At 40.6% G+C, this 19,229-nt stretch overlaps 1 protein-coding gene across 3 annotated transcripts in view; it reads left to right on the top strand.

The window, feature by feature from the left end:
• RIC8B (RIC8 guanine nucleotide exchange factor B) overlaps positions 1-13,495 on the top strand; it is a 52,862-nt gene extending 39,367 nt beyond the window's left edge. For 2 of the 3 annotated variants that reach the window (XM_014606473.3, XM_019489594.2), the window contains exons 9-10: positions 1,460-1,579; positions 13,094-13,495. In XM_014606473.3, coding sequence (XP_014461959.1) covers positions 1,460-1,579; positions 13,094-13,205 — 232 coding nt within the window. In that variant the 3' untranslated portion in view covers positions 13,206-13,495. The remainder of the gene's footprint in view (positions 1-1,459; positions 1,580-13,093) is intronic. The other variant, XM_019489593.2, reaches the window with a different exon arrangement.
• The last annotated feature ends 5,734 nt before the right edge of the window (positions 13,496-19,229 follow it).

Below are 19,229 nucleotides of genomic sequence, written 5' to 3'. Positions count from 1 at the left end.
TTTTTTTTTTTTTTTTTTTTTTGGAAGCTGCCTCCATGATCTTGATTGCAACTAATTTGATAAGTGGTTGAGGAATGACCTGTTCCAGGTTGGGATGTTTCTGATTAGCCAGTGTTAGATGTGTGGTGGGGTGCCTTTTCAGTGGACTTTGAAGCACTGCAAGTTACCCACAGCATAATTTGAGCAGGGTTCACTTGTATTCTAGCTTTGCTTGAAGATATTAAGGAAGTGTCTACATAACACAATGCAATGCCACGTAAGCTAGCTTGGCTACTGGCTAGCACTACATAACAGCAATGTGGTGCTGCTATGGGGTAATTAGCCCTAGTGAGAATTGCTGTGCAGATCTGGCTCGGGTATCTCTATGCCACTGCCCTATGCCATAACAGCATTCCCTTAATTTTCTTGATGGCTGAAAAGCATAAATATGTGCAGAATTATCTGGGGTGGGGAGGGGGTCCAGACTCACATGTGTTGAAGAATGCATAGATTCAGCCTCTTCTGAACTTCTTTTTGTAACATTGTCTTGAGTTCACAAGGTTATAGCAGCAAAACGTTCACATTTTACCACTAAGAGGAAGAAAGGTGGAAGATTTCCATCACATGATTTTGAAGCCTTTTTTTGCCATGTTTCTCTTCCTCTTTTTCAAGAAGTTGACTTACTTTCTCTCTGCCTAATTTAATTGTCTGTAAATAGAATTTAACTGTAAAGTGTCAATATTGGATTAATCTAAGGTTAATTTTCCACCCTGGTCATGTGAAAAGGGCTCTCAAGTGTGATATTCCTCTGCTATCTTTAATGAATATCATTATTGCTCATTATTTAATCATTTGAAATGTGAATCAGCTCTGAAAAGTTGTATTTTTAACAATTGCATTGTGGACTCCTTTGCATCTATCTAACTTTTTTTATTCAGTTGGCTCACAGTGAACACACAAACTGTCACAATTGTGGGTTTGGTATTTGATCTTGATTAAAATGGGCTCAGTAAAAAACAGTGCGAGAAGAAAATGAAAAAGTGAAAAGGCAACTTTTAAAGCATCTCAGCAAATATGTTCTTTTATTAGAGGATAAAAGGCACCGTCAGAAGTGGTCAGTATGTTTCAGAAGTAATAGCTCCAGAACTTTTACTGCATATGCCACCCCTGAATGGAAATCTTCTCTTGCGTCTTGGCTTATATGCTTAACAAGAGCTAGTGGGGCTTAAATGTTTGAGTATTTAATGAGATAAAATAATAATCACTTGAATGCCTACAAAATGGATATATAAACCAAGACAGATGAAAGCTAGTTACAATCCTGCCATAAGGAGTTAAACAACTTTACATTGATATTGGGAAAGAGTAAGTTAAAATTGTTTACTGTCCTTCACCCTTTCATTCCCACCCCACACAAAAGTTAACCCTACATGTGTATAAATGATCCACCCTCCTTTTTTTTCTTTTTTTATCTCCCCAGCATCAACCTTATCACGGGTCATGTAGAAGAGCCAATGCCGAACCCTATGGATGAAATGACAGAAGAACAAAAAGAATATGAAGCTATGAAACTTGTCAACATGCTTGATAAACTTTCCAGGTAGTGTAACCGCATCCACTAATTATAGGGTAAATGTGGAGTGCAATTGTAATTTCATTTAATTTTTTTAATGTGTATAAGATAAATCATGTAAAAGAGAATGGTATTAAAATATCAATTAACAGCAGAGAATTATGTTTTGATTTAACATGTCGGCTCTATTATTCACTGAGAGAGAGAGAGCAGCTTTAGTCTTGTGGCGATAGCTATCTCCCTCCTTGATTTAATATCTAGAAACTGATGCAGTATGCTTTGCATGGATCAGGAACAGTTTCTTTCTTCATTATGGCCTACACATGCGCAAGGACCAGTTTTTCATGCCCAGTCTAATACTAATTAAGATCATAGTCAATGACCTGATTTGGAAGAGTTTAATCTGGAAATTTGAGGTGCTTCTTCAAACACATACCAGCCCCAATCCTAGTGACGCTTATGTATGTGATTTTCACTGAAGTCCATGGGCTGTCCTTATGTGTAAAATCAATCCTACTGGCAGAACTGGACCCAGAAATCATAAAAACACATAATATAGTATTCTTGGGTAACTTAAACTACCAGGATGTTTACTGGAAGATGAATTCAGCAACTCAAGTTCGTTATAAATCCGTTTATTAAACTTGTTTAAAAGATCAAGAATGTAGTGAGTGAGATGTGGGCAAACTTGGATTTTGCATTAAGCAATAAAGATTTAATTGGATCAGATGTTTAGGCAGGGAAAATCTAGATGCATTTGGCTTAAAATACTATTACAATAATTTGTATAATTTAATATGTATATACTAATATGATATACTAATATCATCAAAGCAATTAGAGATTTACTGAAGGCAATAGTTAAGCATATACCTAATCTTAATAGAACTAAAATGTTGAAAAGTGAGGAAATTAGTGGACAGAGTCATAATAAAGCTATCTATGTATTACCTGATAATAGAAAAGAAAAACTTCTGATAAGAGCCAAGAAATAGAGTGAATTGAGTTTTTGCCATCGTTATAGATGTTCAGAAATAAGTTTTACAGCAGTTCCTCTTGGATTTTATCTAACCACAAACCTTCTCAATGCAAAGGGTAGAAGACACCTGCCATGGGGTCTACAAAAAACAAACAAACCTGACAATAGTCCAGCAGCTGGTGTGCTCTGCCACCTACTTATTCTGCTGACCAATATCCCCTCACTCTTGCCTTGTGCTTCCACTGTCTTTCAATTATGTCTACCTGCTGTCTATTTAATACTTAGATTGCAGGCTCTTCAGGGCATGGCATGGCTTTGTGTTGTGTATTCATACAGTAATTATTATGGGAGTAGCTCTGAATCATGGTTTGAACTCGTAGGTCCTACCAGAAGCGTTTGAGAGGTCTTCCCATTTTTTTTCATATACTCAATATTTTTGATGTAAAATAGAGTAACAAGAAGCAAAAAAAATAGAAAATGAGACTTCTTTCAGGAGAATGGGATTTTTAAATAAAATGTAATAGTGCTATTGTTCAGTTTTATATAAACATTAAATAAAATGGGAAGCTGGCAGTCTTCTGTCCTGGTTAGAGTAAGTGATATGTTTATGGTAGTTGGACTTTCTTGATTTCTTTGGACGATTGAATTTGCGCATTTGTTCATAACATTAAGTCTACAAGTCAGGCATTGTTTTTAGGTTGGTAATTTACAAATTAACATGGAGGACACTTGTAAATTAACCAGAAATTTTATGAAGTCAAGTTTTGTTTTGTTTTTTCCCTACAGTAGAATTATACTTCTGGGACTATAGCCTCAGGTTTTAGGACATTTTAAGTTTTCTTTGCTTTGAAGCTCATAGAGTTAAAGCAGATCACTGGCAAGTCTGTTTTCTTTTTTTATAGTCATTCTTCACCTGTTGGTACTAGGAAGTAAGACATCAAGAATCCAATAATGGAAGCATTTTAGGTTTTGAGGTGCCTTTTGGGGGGTGTGGGAGGGGAAACTGAAGACGAAAGGGAGGAAGAAAGACTCTCTGTCTGTCTCTCTCTCTGTCTCTTTCTCTTTCCTTCCCATAGGTTGCACTTACTAATTGGGGTCCACTTTAGGAGACAATTAGAATGGGCCAGCCTGGTAGTATGGCAAAACCTGTGTATCGAATTTGCCTTGATTTATGGAAAAAATAATCCTTTCAGAGCCAACTTTCATAAAAGCTGTGAAGCATGAGAAAATTTAAGGCAAAATTGTTTTCCTTTGCAGATTTAATGTGGGAAATTCAACCCATCTGACTACAGGCCACCCCAGCTCTGTTTTTTAAAGTGGTTATCTAATGATAGATTTAATTTCTTGCAAGAAAACCCTTGTTCATAGGGCACTATTGTGGCCAAAAATTATAAACTTTCATAAGCAGCCACAGAGTCTTTGCGTACAGTTGTAATGTGCTGAGAATCATAACCTTTTGATTACATTAGCATTTTGTATTATACTTTAATATTATTTAACAATTCCTAGTAATGATAGTTTAATTGTATGCAACAGGGATACATTTGAATTTTTTTTTTAGTTGGCACCACTAAGTAACAAAAACTGTAATTTGAGATGGAGGAAGGTCATGGGTTTGTAATGCAGGGATTTATTGGCATTTTTAAAGGTAGTTGCACTCTAGTAGACAAGGGAAAAGCAAGATGGCATTAGTCTAAAGCAGTGATTCTCAACCAGGGCATCCTAGAGTGCCATGAGATCCTTGGAAGGGCACCACAGGAAGTGTGAGGAGATAAACAGATAAGGGCTGACTCAGGCTCTATCTACCTGGCTGCTCCCCCACCTATACTTTCTGGCTCTCTGCAAGGAGGTAAACACTGTAATAATTAAATTAGTTTTTGAAATGGGGTACAACTCAATTTACAGAAGTTATGGAGAGCTGCCTTGAGTCTAATAAGGGGTTCCTTGAGTAAAAAGGTTGAGAACAACTAATTTAAAGTTCAGTTTATATTGGCATTGCTACTTTTTTCAGTTGCTCATTATTTTCAATGTGGAAATTTTGCATAAATGAATTTGTCCATACTAAACAAGAGAGCAAAATTGCTTCTTGGTGAGAGAACTCATTGTTTTGATGAATATGAATTCATCCAGTTTTGTGTTGTTTTTTTAAATCCAAACATAATTTCCATGGAGAAGGGTTTGTGTTTCAGTGTGAGTGTGACGTTTCAGCCTTTTCTCATACACAGGTAGCAGGAAAATAGTTCTGAATGTGTGGGGTATGTTTTTGGAGTTTTTTTCTTTTTTTTCAATAAATGGCTTCTGCAATTTAACTATAAAGTTGTTATGATTTAAATTGCAGTTGTGACATGAAATGATTTGAAGCTTTGTAATTCATGAAGATGGCATCCAGTATGTGAGAGAACACATACCTTGTGTCAGGATACATGCAAGGGAAATAAAAGAATGAAGCATTTAAAAAGAAAAAGTGAACAAAAAGCTTGACATTCCTAATTTGAAATTAGAATAGTCAGGTTTTATATATTGTCCTTAGGTTTTGTAAGAGCTTTTTGTTCCATTCACAAGAACTAAACTTTTTTGCCCAGATTTGGCCTGGCAAAGTTGTTTTTATACCTCATGCTTTTAAATATAAGAGAAGAGGACTTTTGACATTTTCATTGTACTGGGGAAAATCAGAAACTACTTGGGCAGAGTTTTAGCACCTGGAATTTTTTTCAGATTTATTTTATAATCAGGATTTTCTTTGCAACAAATAGAGTATATCATCTTGTTGTAGCAGTGAGAGAGAGTGACTGTAAATCTAGTCATAAGGCATGTATTTGAGCTTCCGAAAACTTGCTCACTCTTTTCAAAAAGATTTAACACAACCTTTCACATTTTCAAAATGCTCAATTTAGCTACATTAAATCACTTTTGTGCACTTTTTTTGTCTGTTTGTATCCAATGTTATTGCAAACATTCCATATTAATTAAAATGTCTGATAAATATATGAAGGGTTTTTCCACCATTATAAATGATAGGCGGAATTATACATTAATTGACTAATTTAAAATGTCAGAGTGCTTTTTCCAAGCCAACCTTGTATTAATAGCAGGAATCCTTTTGCTTATGAAATGGTCCCCAATTACCACAGCTTGGGTTTTGTTGTACATTGAACAGAAGTCAACAAAACAAGTATGTAACAGAACCTGCCTAAATAGCAACCATACTCATTAAAAACGCAGAATTAATCATGGAGTGAATGAAGAAGGCAACGCTACATAGATTTTTTTTTTCTTCTTTTCTAATCATAGAACAAAATAATGTTACATGAAAGGATCGGAACTATTATGTAGTGCTTAATTATAAGGAGGTGAATAGGTCCCCAACATGCCATTTTATCAAAGGAGCAGACTGGTGTTTGCATGACGGTTGTTTCATTACAGACACTGTCATTAATTCCATGTGTCAATACTGCCCTGCAGTACACAGAGCAGACAAGAAAGAAGGACCCTTGAAAACAAGGGAATGATTTTTGAGTCGTTATCAAGCTAAATGGCAAGCAGGAAACTCGAACTTGTATAGGTAAATTTGAAGGGACTCTTGGGAGATCTGCAAGTGGTGGAAAAGAATGCATTTTACCAACTGCTTAATTATGGTGCATTTTCTAATAAGTATACTTGAATAGAATGCCTTGTTTGTAATAGAAAAACATGTGTCGCTGAAAAGGGTATTTGATCATAGTAAGGGTCATGCAAGGATTTTTATAAAATCAGTTTAAATATGCATGTTTATATATTTGCATTTAAATATATTTACTAGATGCAGCAAAACTTGCAATGCACCTCCCCCTAGTGTGTGTGTGTGTGTGTGTGTGTGTTGGGGGGGGGGGGGGGGAATAGTACCTTTTTCCTGTACCGTGACAACAGAGTTTACATTTTATAGCTGGGCTAGCGTACATGTAAAATTTGGTTTCTTACAAGTAGGTTTGGCCATGTCTACCTGGGAACCCCATACTAGCTTGCATGTTTAAACAAGAGAGGTCATCAGCTGGTGTTAAAATGCCAGAACTTTGTTGAGGTCTTTAAGGAACCAGTGCTAAACCAGTGACTCACAGCAGTGAGTGGAGCTATGACAGTTTATGCCAGTAGGGCAGGGGTGGGCAAAATATGACTTGTGGGCCAAATACGGCCCGCCAAGCCATGCTATCCGGCCCAGGGGCCCCTAAAAATTTAGGAAATTAATATTTATCTGCTCCTGGCTGCCTGTCAAAGATGACAGGAGCTGAAGCAGTAGGACCCATAGGGAGCCGACAGGACTCACCAGCAAGGCCAGTCCAGATGCCAAAGGTTGGGGGTTAGAGGGCAGGACTTCTGGTCCCAAGATGGCAACAAGGGGGTGGGACACCTGTCAAGGGGCTGGGCTACCAATGCAGCCCTCAACAGCTTGCCAAAACTCAGTAAGCAGCCCTCCGCCCAAAATAACTGCCTGCCCCTACTGTAGAGGGTCTGTCTGAATTAAAGTTGACTGTGGCAATTGGCTGCATTGTCACTCTTGAAGACCTACTCAGCAATGCATTCTGTTACTTAATGTATAATGCATTCTTTCCAAACCAATGAAGCTAGCTTTACAGCATCCCATGTCACATACTTTGTTTGCAGCTTCCTCTCTCTACTTTTCAGTCTCCACTTTTATTTCAGTAGGCTGCATTGAAACAGTCCAGCTCAACGAAGGGGGAAAACTGATTGATGATTTGGGGACTGATCATTGCGGTCTGGTCCCAGCTTCCCCCTAGCATCAGGGGGAAGCACTTTCACCAGCATTTCTTGCTGCTTCACTCATGCCAGTTTAGCTGTACTGACCAGCACATGGTGGAAGCATGTAGCCAAAACTGAATTCGCACTTCACTTGCCTCAACATACACGGAGTTAACCAACCTGACAGCCACTTTCCCTTGCACATGGGGACTGGTAAAGGAGGAAGCCTGTGCAGGAAACCAGAGGAGCTCTATAAACTCCCTGGTTCCCCAAGCACCCCTCATGGGTGTTCAGTGGCACTAAAAATGGAACCCACATTTAGAGAGCAGTACGTAGCCAAAACATGCTGTCTTGAAACGTGTACAGCAAGAGTAGGTAACCTATGGTGCATGTGCCACAAGTAATAGAGGCAGCTGCCATCTTTGACACTTGAGCCCTAGTTGTTCAGTAAAGGAAGGTGCTGGAATGGAGGCACCTTCAGCTACAGGAATGGAGTGAGAGCAGGATGCTGCAAGAGAGAGATCAGAGACAGGTGAACCCTTCCTGGGCCCTTGCAGCTGCTACCAAATTCAGGGCTTCGGATCCTCGCTTGCCATAGAAAACTACAGTGGCTGCAGGGCCAGGGAAGGGTGACACCCCCTCTCTGTCTGTAGCATTCTGGCCGCCCAGCTCACAAGCTCCTGCTAGGATCGCCTCTGGGGATGAGGATCATAGTTGCACTTGAGAGGGCAGAACAGAATATGTGGTAGTTCAAGACAGTGATGTAGTGTTGAGGAATACAGGAGATCACCATTACCATATACATGTATATGGTACATTTGAGGGGGCAGGTTAGTCTTCTAACTTTGTAATTGCTGTCAGTACAAAACTCTTGAGTGTATTTTAACCTTTAGAGAGAAGTACATGTTGCTTGTGTCGCACTTTGATTTGTATTTATAATGCTATTCTGTACTTCTGCAAATGGTTTACTTTAGTAAGAATAAGTTCATATCAGGTATATGAACCTCTATTTCTATTCTATGCATAGAAATTATAGAAAATTCAGATCTAAAAGAAAATTGCTGACCTTATTTTTGATGCATCACAAACTAAAATGGTCTAAACTTTTCTTGTGAAACTACACTTGATAATTCTGAATATCCTCACGGAAAATAAAACATAAGTTGTATCAATGAGCTAGGAAACCTATATGAAGGTTTACTTTCCTTCCATTACATTTTGTTTAGAAGGATGAGTCAAACAATTGCTTGACCAACAAATGGCCTGCAACGTGAGTTTTGCAGATTGGTACTGAGTGTCATGAGGAATTATGGTGAGAAAATAAATCATGGTATTTCTTTGATGCGTTCCATGCTTATTGATTCTTGCTGTTTGACTTTCCCTTAGTTCTCAGCAGTGATTTAGGACACTGTATCTATGCAACCAGCATCTGATGCAATTGATCTGCATGTCCAGTTCCTTCTTCCTTATTCTGCAATCTTAAAATGAATTCCAAATGTCAATTGGAAAAAAAGAAGAGTTCAAGTCGGGTATCTCCAATCCTGAAAATTTGGAGGCACTTTCAGACGTTATTACTTTTGGGGGGGCATTTAGACTGCCTAACAAAGAAACAAGCTATTCAGGCTTTGTAGGAAGGCTTTTTCTTTCTGTCTAAATTGGAAGAATGTCTAGGAATATAGGAATCTGAAGGTGATGATGATGTGATGAGTCTTGAAGATTTTCAGACTATGCTTGTCTGTAAGATCTTTAAGCCCGAGGAGAATTAGGTGCTGGTGTATGAATAAACAGTTTTAGTTGCCAAGCTCTGCCTCCAAGATGCCTCCCAGATTTATTTTCAATTCTCTTCTCATGGATTGTCCTCGAAGCTGCTGATGGCTAAAATATGTGCGGTCTATGTGGTTGGCTGCATAGAACCTACAGTAAACTACAATTGGCCTGAGATACATGAGCAACCATCCTTGCCCTTTACATCACCTCAAAAGTTGCTGTGGTTGGTTTAATTGCTCTTAGTTTTTCATTCCATGGGCCTGTATGGACAAGAATAGGAGTAGGAACATCTTTTAGAGGCAAAGGGTGAATTGTGGTCTTGACTGAAACTGGTGACATAACTTCCATGGAGTTTAGTTGTACCTTCTTGTGCGGGCCGGGAGCGATCTGGGCCCTTTTTCGCGCCGCGCGTGCTGTGGCCAGCAGCCCGGGCACACTGGGTCAGAGAAAACAGGCGACACGCTAGAATTAGTCACAGACGCGTAATGGTTGATTCAAGATTGTTTACTTACACCGAAGATGGTCGCGGTGTAGGCTGGACAGTTTCCCAGGCACAGCTCCACTTAAATCCTTGTTTGAGGACTCAGACAATATTCGATCACTCTCACGGAGTTGTCGAGGCTCCGTGGATCCTTTTGCGCGCAGGGAGAAGGATACGTCGAGGATTGCGAATGGCGACGGGGAGAGGCTAGAGGCTGATCAGACCTCTGTTGCCTGCTTGAAATGCGCTGGGTCCGATAGGCTCCGCAGCGCTTAGAGATCTTCACGCAGCGTGAAGTCTCCTCCTCCTGGTGTTTGTGGAGTCCTCCAACTTGGGCAGAAACCACTCAAGCTTTTTATACGGCTAGCAAGCCAATCATTAGCCGCCACGTGTGAATAATTTCACGCAAGCCAATAATGGGGTTCGAATTATAATACAAATGGCGGGAACTCTTTGCAATGAGCATTTCTTAGCTGCAAAGAAGAAATGCACACTGCAAAGAAAGCTACAATTTGGCGGGAAAATAATTCAGTGGTGCCAAAGCACACACAAAACAAAAATCACACCCTTGGGTTGTGACACTTCTCTGTGGGACTCCATCTCTGTTAAAGTCCTCCTATGGTGGTCAGATCTGTTCATTTGTTGTCTCCTTTGCTTCTTCCTTCTTCATCCCTGGTTTTATTTATTTGGTGTTTTTTCAGTATGTCTCAGGATTATTTCTAAGTTTTCACAGTTTTCAGATACCTGGGATTAGATGTACATCCTTCTCAGAGGTGCTCCAGTGGAATTTAGGTGCCCAGTTCACAAAGTGTATAGTCCTAATCGGTCCTCTTGGCATCCAGGAAACTGCGTAGGTACCTAGAATCATTAGGGACCTCTATTTTGGCCTGAAAAGTTCTTGGACATCTCAGCTGAGGCTTGTGCATGTGCTTAGAAGTAATCCATACCTAGTATGTAGTACCTGATATCTACCTAAGCACCACTGAAATTCAGCAGTACTCTGTTCAAATCCCTGATCTTTTAGGCATTTACAGAGCACTCCCAATGCCTGAGTGACCCCATCAGCATGAATGTCAGTATGAAGTGCAGCACTGGATGTGCACAGTGCTCTAACCACTAGGCTGTAGCATAGGTTGCATGCAAGGTACTCTTTACCCTTACCTGTTGAAGCCAAGTCACTATGCAGAAAAGAGCACAAGATGTATGATGCCAGAAGGAGAAGCAACAAGAGGGAACCTGACTGACCCATTGCAGTGGGAGCTCCCCAGGGAGTGGGATGGTGAAGGGGGCTTGGATTCTGGGTTCCAGTCCTTGTTCCCAGTCTTTAGGCATTTCACATTACACACATTGGTTTAAAAAATATAAATCACCCTGATTCTGTTCTGTGTCCATGGCTGTTGGCTGTCCAATGACCAAGTTTTCTACAAGGGCTGGAGATTCTCACTTGAGTGAGAGACAGTTATGTAGCTGAAATGCAGCTTTTAAGACTAACTGAATTAGGGGATCAGAGAATTTTGTCGCCTACTGTTGAGCGTTAGGCTTCTAAACCATGAGACTTCTAACTCCTACATTACGTCCTCTCAGAGCAAAGATCTTCAGGTTTTGAAAAGATTCCAAAGCGTTTCACCACTTGCTTTGTGGGGAGCTTCCATCACAGCAAGAACAGTGTGGGTCATCTCAAGACACCAGCTATGTGGATCCTCATTGTAGTTTGGGTCTACACGAGGGGTGGCCAACCTGCAGCTCCAGAGTCCAACCTTCTGAGTCCAAATTGAGTAATGTGCTCGCTGTGAACAGTTGGATCACGTGACGTGACGCAACGGCTATGGAAGCTGGTCACCATGGGCTTGTGCAAAGATTCAAGTAGATGCATATTAACTTCTGAAGAGCTGCACGTGGCTCTGGAGCCATGGGTTGGCCATCCCTGCTCTACAGAATTAGGTTTTGAAAGTTCTTTTCATGTCGTTCTCCAACACTCCCAACCCCCAGGGATCTTCTAGGTACGTGTGGTCTCAAGAGAACTTTCTGAATAAAATTCACTGTCACTTGGCGAAGAGAAAATCTTAGAAACTGTATTACTAGCATGAGAAAAGGAGGAGGAGTCAGTACTGAAGAACACATGGGCAAGTCCCTCCCCTTCAAGAAGAGCAATTCAAATCCCATACTAAATCACCCTGGGTAATGGACTACAAGGAAGACGCATAGGGGCTATCCTCATCAGCATTCTGGGGTTGCAGCCTTTACATGAGTACCAAGCTCTCCCCATCCATCTTAGTCCTACTTAACAAAATGCACTGACTTTATCAGGTTTGGGGTCTCCCAAACCACACTGCATAGAAAATACTGTTTTTTTTCCTGTGATACTTGGAAGCCTTTATTCCCTGAATGTTACTGTTCTCATCTATGTCTCACAACAATGAAAGTTTCTAATTTTTCTTTTGAGACTGGTGTTTTACCATTGCTGACCAGTACATCTAGCTCACCATTCATACTGTGAAAGTCAGGTATTGCTTTTGCAGCTGCTTTCATAGCAGCTATCGGCAGAAGGTGAGGTTTGTTTTCTATGTCTAGAGTACTTCTGTTTCTCCCTGACTAAGGAGATAGCCTGGATCTGGCAGAGAGTTGGTGAAATGCGTCTTTTTTCTTTTTTGCTGTATCTATATTCTTCTGGTCCAGTTTATGACTCTCTGTGAGTGCAAGGGGCAAATTTAAAAGTTTTCCCTCAAACGTGGCAAATTAGGGTCAGGCCCTGCACACTGCTTAAAAGCACCTCTTGAAAATGAAAAATATTTTTCCCCACTAAAGAAAACCTAAAATGTTCTTTTCTGACCTCACAGCCTTTGCCATAATCCACATATAATAAATGAGGTGATGAAAAGTAAGGATTAAATAAATCTTTGCTAATACTTTTTGATTGACTTAATCAATAATTAATCATCTTTTAGATGGGTCTGTAGCTTGTGGAGTAGATATAATTGGATTAGCAGTGGAAAGGCCTTTGGAGCTTTGAAGAGATTAAAATGGCTGTCAATCCTGTAATTAAATGACCACAAACAAAAGCAATAGTTTAAAAAAAAAAAACAACCAGCTGACTCGAAATGATTCAACAAGTACTTAAGTACCACTAGAGTCTGGGTTGGCAGGATGTGTTCCAACTGATTTGTTTCCCTGAATGAGATGAATATGTATCAAATAATTTATTTTAATTATTTGGGTTGCCTAGAATGGCAGGTGAAACTGTATTGACCATTTCTTAAAGAATTCTTAGGGAAAAAAAGCTAGTGCGTGTATTTCAAACAAGGAGCAGATTCATTGTTTTAAGCATTGACTTTTCATGTAGCTTTCTTTTGGCTTTGTAGGTTTGGCCTACATGAATGTCTTTATTTTCCCCCATCCCATCTTGGGTAATTTTTTGTTCCCCTTTCTTGTTCAAATGGAGAACTTCAGTCCAACTTTCCTCTTAAAGATTCTCTTTATAAAAGGACATAACTGTGTGTGATTGCACGTGTCTGTATTATAGCAGTGTGGCTTGATATATGTATACTTATGCTAATAGAGAATTTTTTTTAATCTCTTGCAGAGATGAGTTTATAAAACCAATGGGAGTACGACCTGATGGCTCAATGGCTCCTTTGGCGGAGACAGTCAGTCAGTACCAAATCAATGAGCCAGAGAGTTCAGAATCTGACTGAAGCATCACCTGCATCCCTACCAATATCTCCTTTAATCCGCAGCTTTCCTTAGACATGAGACCTTTTATGTAAACACTCTACCCTCACATAAACCAGTACTCTCACTCTAATAGTTTTGTTATTGAGAGATTTAAATGATGGATCCTGTGATGTAATCTCTGCGTTTTTATGACAGCTATTTATATAGGAACAAATGACCTGTTTATTAATTTAAAGCTAACTGTATTTCAGTGGGATATTGAGAGCCTGCAATGCAAAACAAAATAAAAATGTAAACATATGTATTGAAATATATTGGAGTCTTCTTTTCTTTTCCAGTGTCCATAGGTTTTACCCTCCTCTTGGGTTTCTACTGTTTACTTAAATCCCTTCCCTGACACGCAATTTCAAGAAAGTTAGAAGAATGAAGGAATATCCTTTATGCCTAATAACTAAATCTCGGAAATCATGAGGGACCTAGTGAAAAACTCACTGATTATACAACCACTTTTTTCTAAATATGACCTTCACTAAATTGTTTCTTACCATCCATCTTTGTGGTTAAGCAGTCTTTAAAATGTTGCTGTTCTGTCAGTCAGTGATTACTGCTAAATCTCCCTTAAGAAATAAGTTGCACCTTGCAGTTTTCCTGGATCAGAGCCACACAAATATAAGTCCAGGAAGGTTAACTGGTCTTAGTTGAGGAAAACATCCCTATTCGGAACAGCACTCAAACACTTGCTTAGTTCTTGCCTGGAATAGCTATGGACTGAAGGGTACAATGATGTAGTTTCATGAATTGGGGCCCACTGACTGAAAAATAATGAATGTGTCTATTGAAGGGAAGTCAGCTCAAGAAATAGACAAAGCATTTTCTCTTAAATTGACCTTTGGCCATGGCAGTTGGAGAGAAAAGTGTCATTCTCAGCCACTGACTCTTCAATGCTGTAGCTTTGTTTTTAAAAGTAAATAATTGTAAATAGTTTCTAGGGTCGGAAGGGACCTGAACAGATCATCAAGTCCAACCCCCTGCCCTAGGAAGGAATGAGTGCTGGGATCATAATACCCCAGCCAGATATCTATCCAACCTCCACTTGAAGACCCCCAAGGTAGGGGAGAGCACCACTTCCCTTGGGAGCCCATTCCAGAGCCTGGCAGCCCTCACCATAAAGTAATGCCTCACTCAATTTGCGGCTGTTATTCCTTGTTATCACAGGTGGTGCCCAGGGGAACAGAGCCTCACCTATTTTCCGCTGGTCCCCCGGTGAGTTTATAGATAGCCACCAGATCCCCTCTCAGTCTTCTCTTGTGGAGGCTGAATAGATTCAACCCTTTTAGTCCATCTTCGTAGGGCCTGGCCTGCTGCCCCCGACCATGCGAGCGGCCCTCCTCTGGACCCTCTCAAGGTTAACCACATGGCTCCTGAAGTGCAGTGCCCAGAACTAGATACAGTATTCCAACTGCGGCCTGACCAACATCACATAGAGAGGAAGGATCACCTCCCTGGACCTGCTCGTGACGCATCTGTAGTAAAGTTTGTAGGAGTTTGTATTTTGCCTTTTTCCCCCTACCTGTTCTCTTTTGCTTATTTGTCTTTTAGTGTCTGTGAATGATAATACCTACCATTTGTTCTGGTCCAACGTATTTCCAGCATTTTGCTCAAGAGATCATTCATAGGACTTAACTGCATGCATACTACTATCTCACTTCTCCATCTTCAGAAAAAGCATCGCAGAATGATTCTAGCAACTGCTTCTCCAACTGTGGCTTGTTAAAAAGCTAAAGGGCCTGTGGGCGCCTTGAGTTTCCTTCAGTTTGACATTGGTTACGTAAGATAAAGAAGTTTAGGCTGAAACTTTTATGCACTACCTGAGCAGCAGATGAACACCCAGTTTGTACATATGCCTCCCTTCCCTGACTTTTCGTTCCATCCAGGAAGAGCACACACCAACTGCTGAAGCTTCCTTAGCCTGACGAAGGGTTTTTGAACCCGAAAGCTTGTTTAATAACTATTCTCCAACCATTTGGGTTGGTCTAATAAAAGATATCAAATTCACCCAAGGAACCTTGTCTGCCTATATCCTTAGACCAACACGGCTACAACCTAAATCCCTTCCCTGAAAAATTTTGGCTGGAATGGAGAAAATAACAGAATCGCAGAGATGAGCTACCCGAGGAATTCTTCTCAGCGTTGTAGCTCATAAAAGATTGAAAAGATGAAAATACTGACAGTCCCGAAAAAGTTTGTTTTTCTCTCTTCTGCTCTTCAGGGACAGAAGGCCCTGCCCTTTCTCTTTAAGGGGCACTAAGGACACCAAGCCCTAAATTAATTTTATAAGCTGAGCAGCCCCTACCAAAATGATGGTTATGCCCACCTGTGCAATTCTGGATTGTGAAACTGGCTACACCCTTGTTCTGCACTAGAACAAATGGAGTGCAAGCCACTTGGCAGCAAGGGCACCTAGCCATTACTTGCCAGATCTGAAGGAAAAGACAATATCCAAAGGGAAAACACATTTCTGCCTTTATAATGCACTAATAATACCTAGGTGCCATATGCAGAAATATGATAGAATTTCTGTCCACTACAGGACCCAACTCCACCCTTTTGCACTAGCTTCCAAGAGGAGATTTCTTTTGGGAGCTGCTTTTTTCCAGTTCTACACATTATTCAGTGTTTAACAGACATCTAGAGAGTATACTGTCTGTCCCTCAGGAACAACAGGTTGCTAGCTTCATTAGTGAAGGTCTGAAGGTAGCTTGGCATTAGCTGAGACCTGTTTTCATATGGCAGTAGCAGCAATTGCCTTAGTTTATTTCCATAGAAACCCAGCAACTTGAGGAGTTTGAAGACCAGTAAGTGCCACAGCAGGACTTCCTGCACCAAATGCAAAGCAGTTTTGACTAAGGAAAAAGAGTAAAATCAAGACTTCCCTGAGTGCATTCGACCAACTATAAAATGATTGTTTTGGGAGGACCAGAGAGGCTATTGTAACAAACAATATTGGCGCAAGAGACTTCATTATAAGCTGTTTGGCGCTGGGCTTCTGTGCTCTGGTTCTGGCTAGCTGGAACAACACAGCTATTTATTTTCCTACTTTGAAGTTTATTTTTCAAAATGTAACAGTATTGTGTAGTCTTCAGACACCACTGGATGCTGTTTCCAGTGGCAGAGAAAGAGACTGAGAAGACCTGATTTCCAGCTGCAGAGCTATTTGTTTAAAACAAACAAACAACACCCCCCCCAAATTTCACCATTCTCACGAGGATTGCAAGTTGGACTTCCTACTACTGCAACATCACAGCTCCTCACTATGTTTTCCCTTTCACTTTACATGGCAAGATTGTTCTTTATATGAAGTCTGCTGCATGCTTGTAGGCCCCAACAATCACCCAGGCAGTTCTCTTTGTTCCTGTAGCTTTTTTCCCATTTTTGAGATGGTTCTTCCTACCTCGCTATTGGATCTCTCAAGCTGTGGCCTGTGCTGTACGCTAATTTGACTCCCTAGACAAGATGCAATCCTGTGCAACTAAGGTTTTAGTGCAGTGCCTAGCTTTTCAGGTATGAAAAGAAAACTTCCTGAATGTGCTGGGATGCAATGCTGTCTTCAGAAGCAAGTACATACTGTTAAGAAAGAGTTGCAGCAGAGAGACTGCAGAAGCATCTGCTGGTTACTCTCCTTAAGGGAGACTGGCTGTGCTGAGCAGGGAAGAGATGAAACTCATCACTTTGAGGTACCGGCAGGCTCTAAGAGTCTGAGCTCCTTACTGTACTACTTCAGGCAGTGGCATACCTCAGGACAGTGACCAAAAAAGGTATGGAAAGGCAAAGAGTTGAGAACAAGGAGAGTCTAATAATGGGTATGGACAGATGGTAACGTTAAAGTCAGTCAATAGGGAGCAGGGACTTCACTACAAAACAGCTGGTGCAGTGTCTGTCTGCCTGCAGTTACTCTGCAGTTAGGGAAAAATAACTGAAGCAGTGCAACTTTGTAACTGGAATAGGGCTACTAAATCTTTTGATATATGCCATTGGGGTAGGTAGATGGGAAAGAATTGTAGCATCCCCAACTATGTTGTGCATAACTTTTTTCCCCCCTACTAGGTGATATTACTGGGTGACTGTAACTGAAGTTTATGAAGAGCCTGATCCTGAGTTGTACTGGCCACCCCCATAGAATCATAGAAAATTAGGGTTGGAAAGGACATCAGGAGGTCATCTAGCCCAACCCCCTACTCAAAGCAGGACTCATGTCTATTTAGTCATTGCTTATAAGTGTTCAGCACTTTTCTGGCCATAAAATCTGTACTGGTACATAAGGGCTGTCTTGTAGCCTTGCCCCAATCAGCTCCAAACTCCCAGTGTTAGGTTTTCGGTGCATTTGCAAACCTACAAGACCCTGACTTTATAGCTCTGTCTCATGGGCTGTAATTAAAACTAAAGTTCAGTCCTCCCTCTGGAATGGGTTTGACGTGTCCTTTTCCCCATGGTACTGTCCTGTCCCCCGTCCCCTGTCAATCCTATCTACCACTAACAAGTATCAGAGTACATCTCATAGATTGTTAAAACTTTTTTCCCGTCAGGAGTTTCCCTTCTGAGTTATTACATACATTATGGCAGGGCCTGGAAGTCAGGACCAACACCAACTGTGATGAGTGATATATGAACATACAGTTAATAGGATGATCATTGTCTTGAGAAGCAAATGGTCTATCTATAACAAACTTGCATTTATTAACATGTAACAAAAAATGTAATGTGTTAGTGGAAACCAGCCCTTACCAATGACTCCAGCTATTGTTCTCGGCCAGTGGTTCTCAAGCCATCTCAGAAATTCAGGTAAGTGCTATGGCTACCTCCTCCTTCAAGACAGAGGGCTTCTCATGAGCCCTGCACTCCCAGCCTGGTCCCAGTTTCTTGCACATGCAGAAACATTAGGATTAAATCAAGGAATGAAGATGAAAACTTCCTTCCATATAAAGTCAGAGCTGCGTGGTTATTCCCCATTGTTTATACTGGAATCATTTGTGTGTTCTCACACTGTAGGAACGCAAACCTATCCATATTAGTGATCTCATTTGGTACTGGGGCAGGCATGTCAGAAGACTCTTGCAAAGCACAGATGAGAATGACAACAGTATTTATTAAGAGAAAAAGATTTTCTTGGGATTTTACAATAGTTTATAGCCCCTAGTGCTTGCTTTTTTTCTCCTGCTTAAAGTCTAAACAAGGTCCCTAGATGGGTTATTATTAGAGGATGTTCAAATTGGCAGTCTGCATAAGTATTTACCAAGACTGAGTTCTATTATATGTATACTTTTACTTGTGTTGGATGATGGTAATGGCACAGTCATTCCATGACTTCAGTGGAAGTTACTGGATTTTGGGCACTGTCTAGTAAAATTTTCCAGGGTACTCAACTTTCATTTTCAAAAGCAATTTAGGCACTTAGGAATCAGAAACGTTATGAAAATGTTACCTGTTGACCTTGCTACAATATGTTCCTTTCATACATGGGATGACAACCACATTTGGAAGTCACATGCTACTACAGCACCTCTCAGCCACACAGTAGTTGTGGCGTAGGATACCTGATACCATCCGTCTGCAAAGCTTGTCTCTCTCACTCATTTCCCTTAGGTTTCTTTGGTGTAGATCAGAAGCTGTTTCCTTGACTTTTGTCAGCTAATGTGGATAGATCATCACCACAATGCAAAGGCAATGCTTGCTCAAGCTCTTGGTGTTACCTTATGTTTTATGGCATCAGTTCTTGGTACAGCTCCAGAAAGCAAGTGCTGTTTAGGCTTTAAATGAGCAGGCTTTAAATGAGTTTTGAGCAAGTCTTAACAGATTCCCCAGGCTGTGCCATTGATTAGGTCTGCTCTCCTTCAGCAGACTCAGGAAAAATTGTTTTCAGCAACCGACCAATGGAAAGCTACCTCTTCCTTAACTTTATTATCTAATTTTCCTAGCATGCCATCCTGCAGTATGGTAAGCAGCTTGGCCTTATGGTGTTGCAGAAAGAAAAAGATGCTCCTTAGCAG

This window comes from Alligator mississippiensis, chromosome 4 (genome assembly GCF_030867095.1).
Source record: "Alligator mississippiensis isolate rAllMis1 chromosome 4, rAllMis1, whole genome shotgun sequence".
Classification (NCBI taxonomy): domain Eukaryota; kingdom Metazoa; phylum Chordata; order Crocodylia; family Alligatoridae; genus Alligator; species Alligator mississippiensis.
This window is presented reverse-complemented; position numbering and strand designations above follow the sequence as displayed.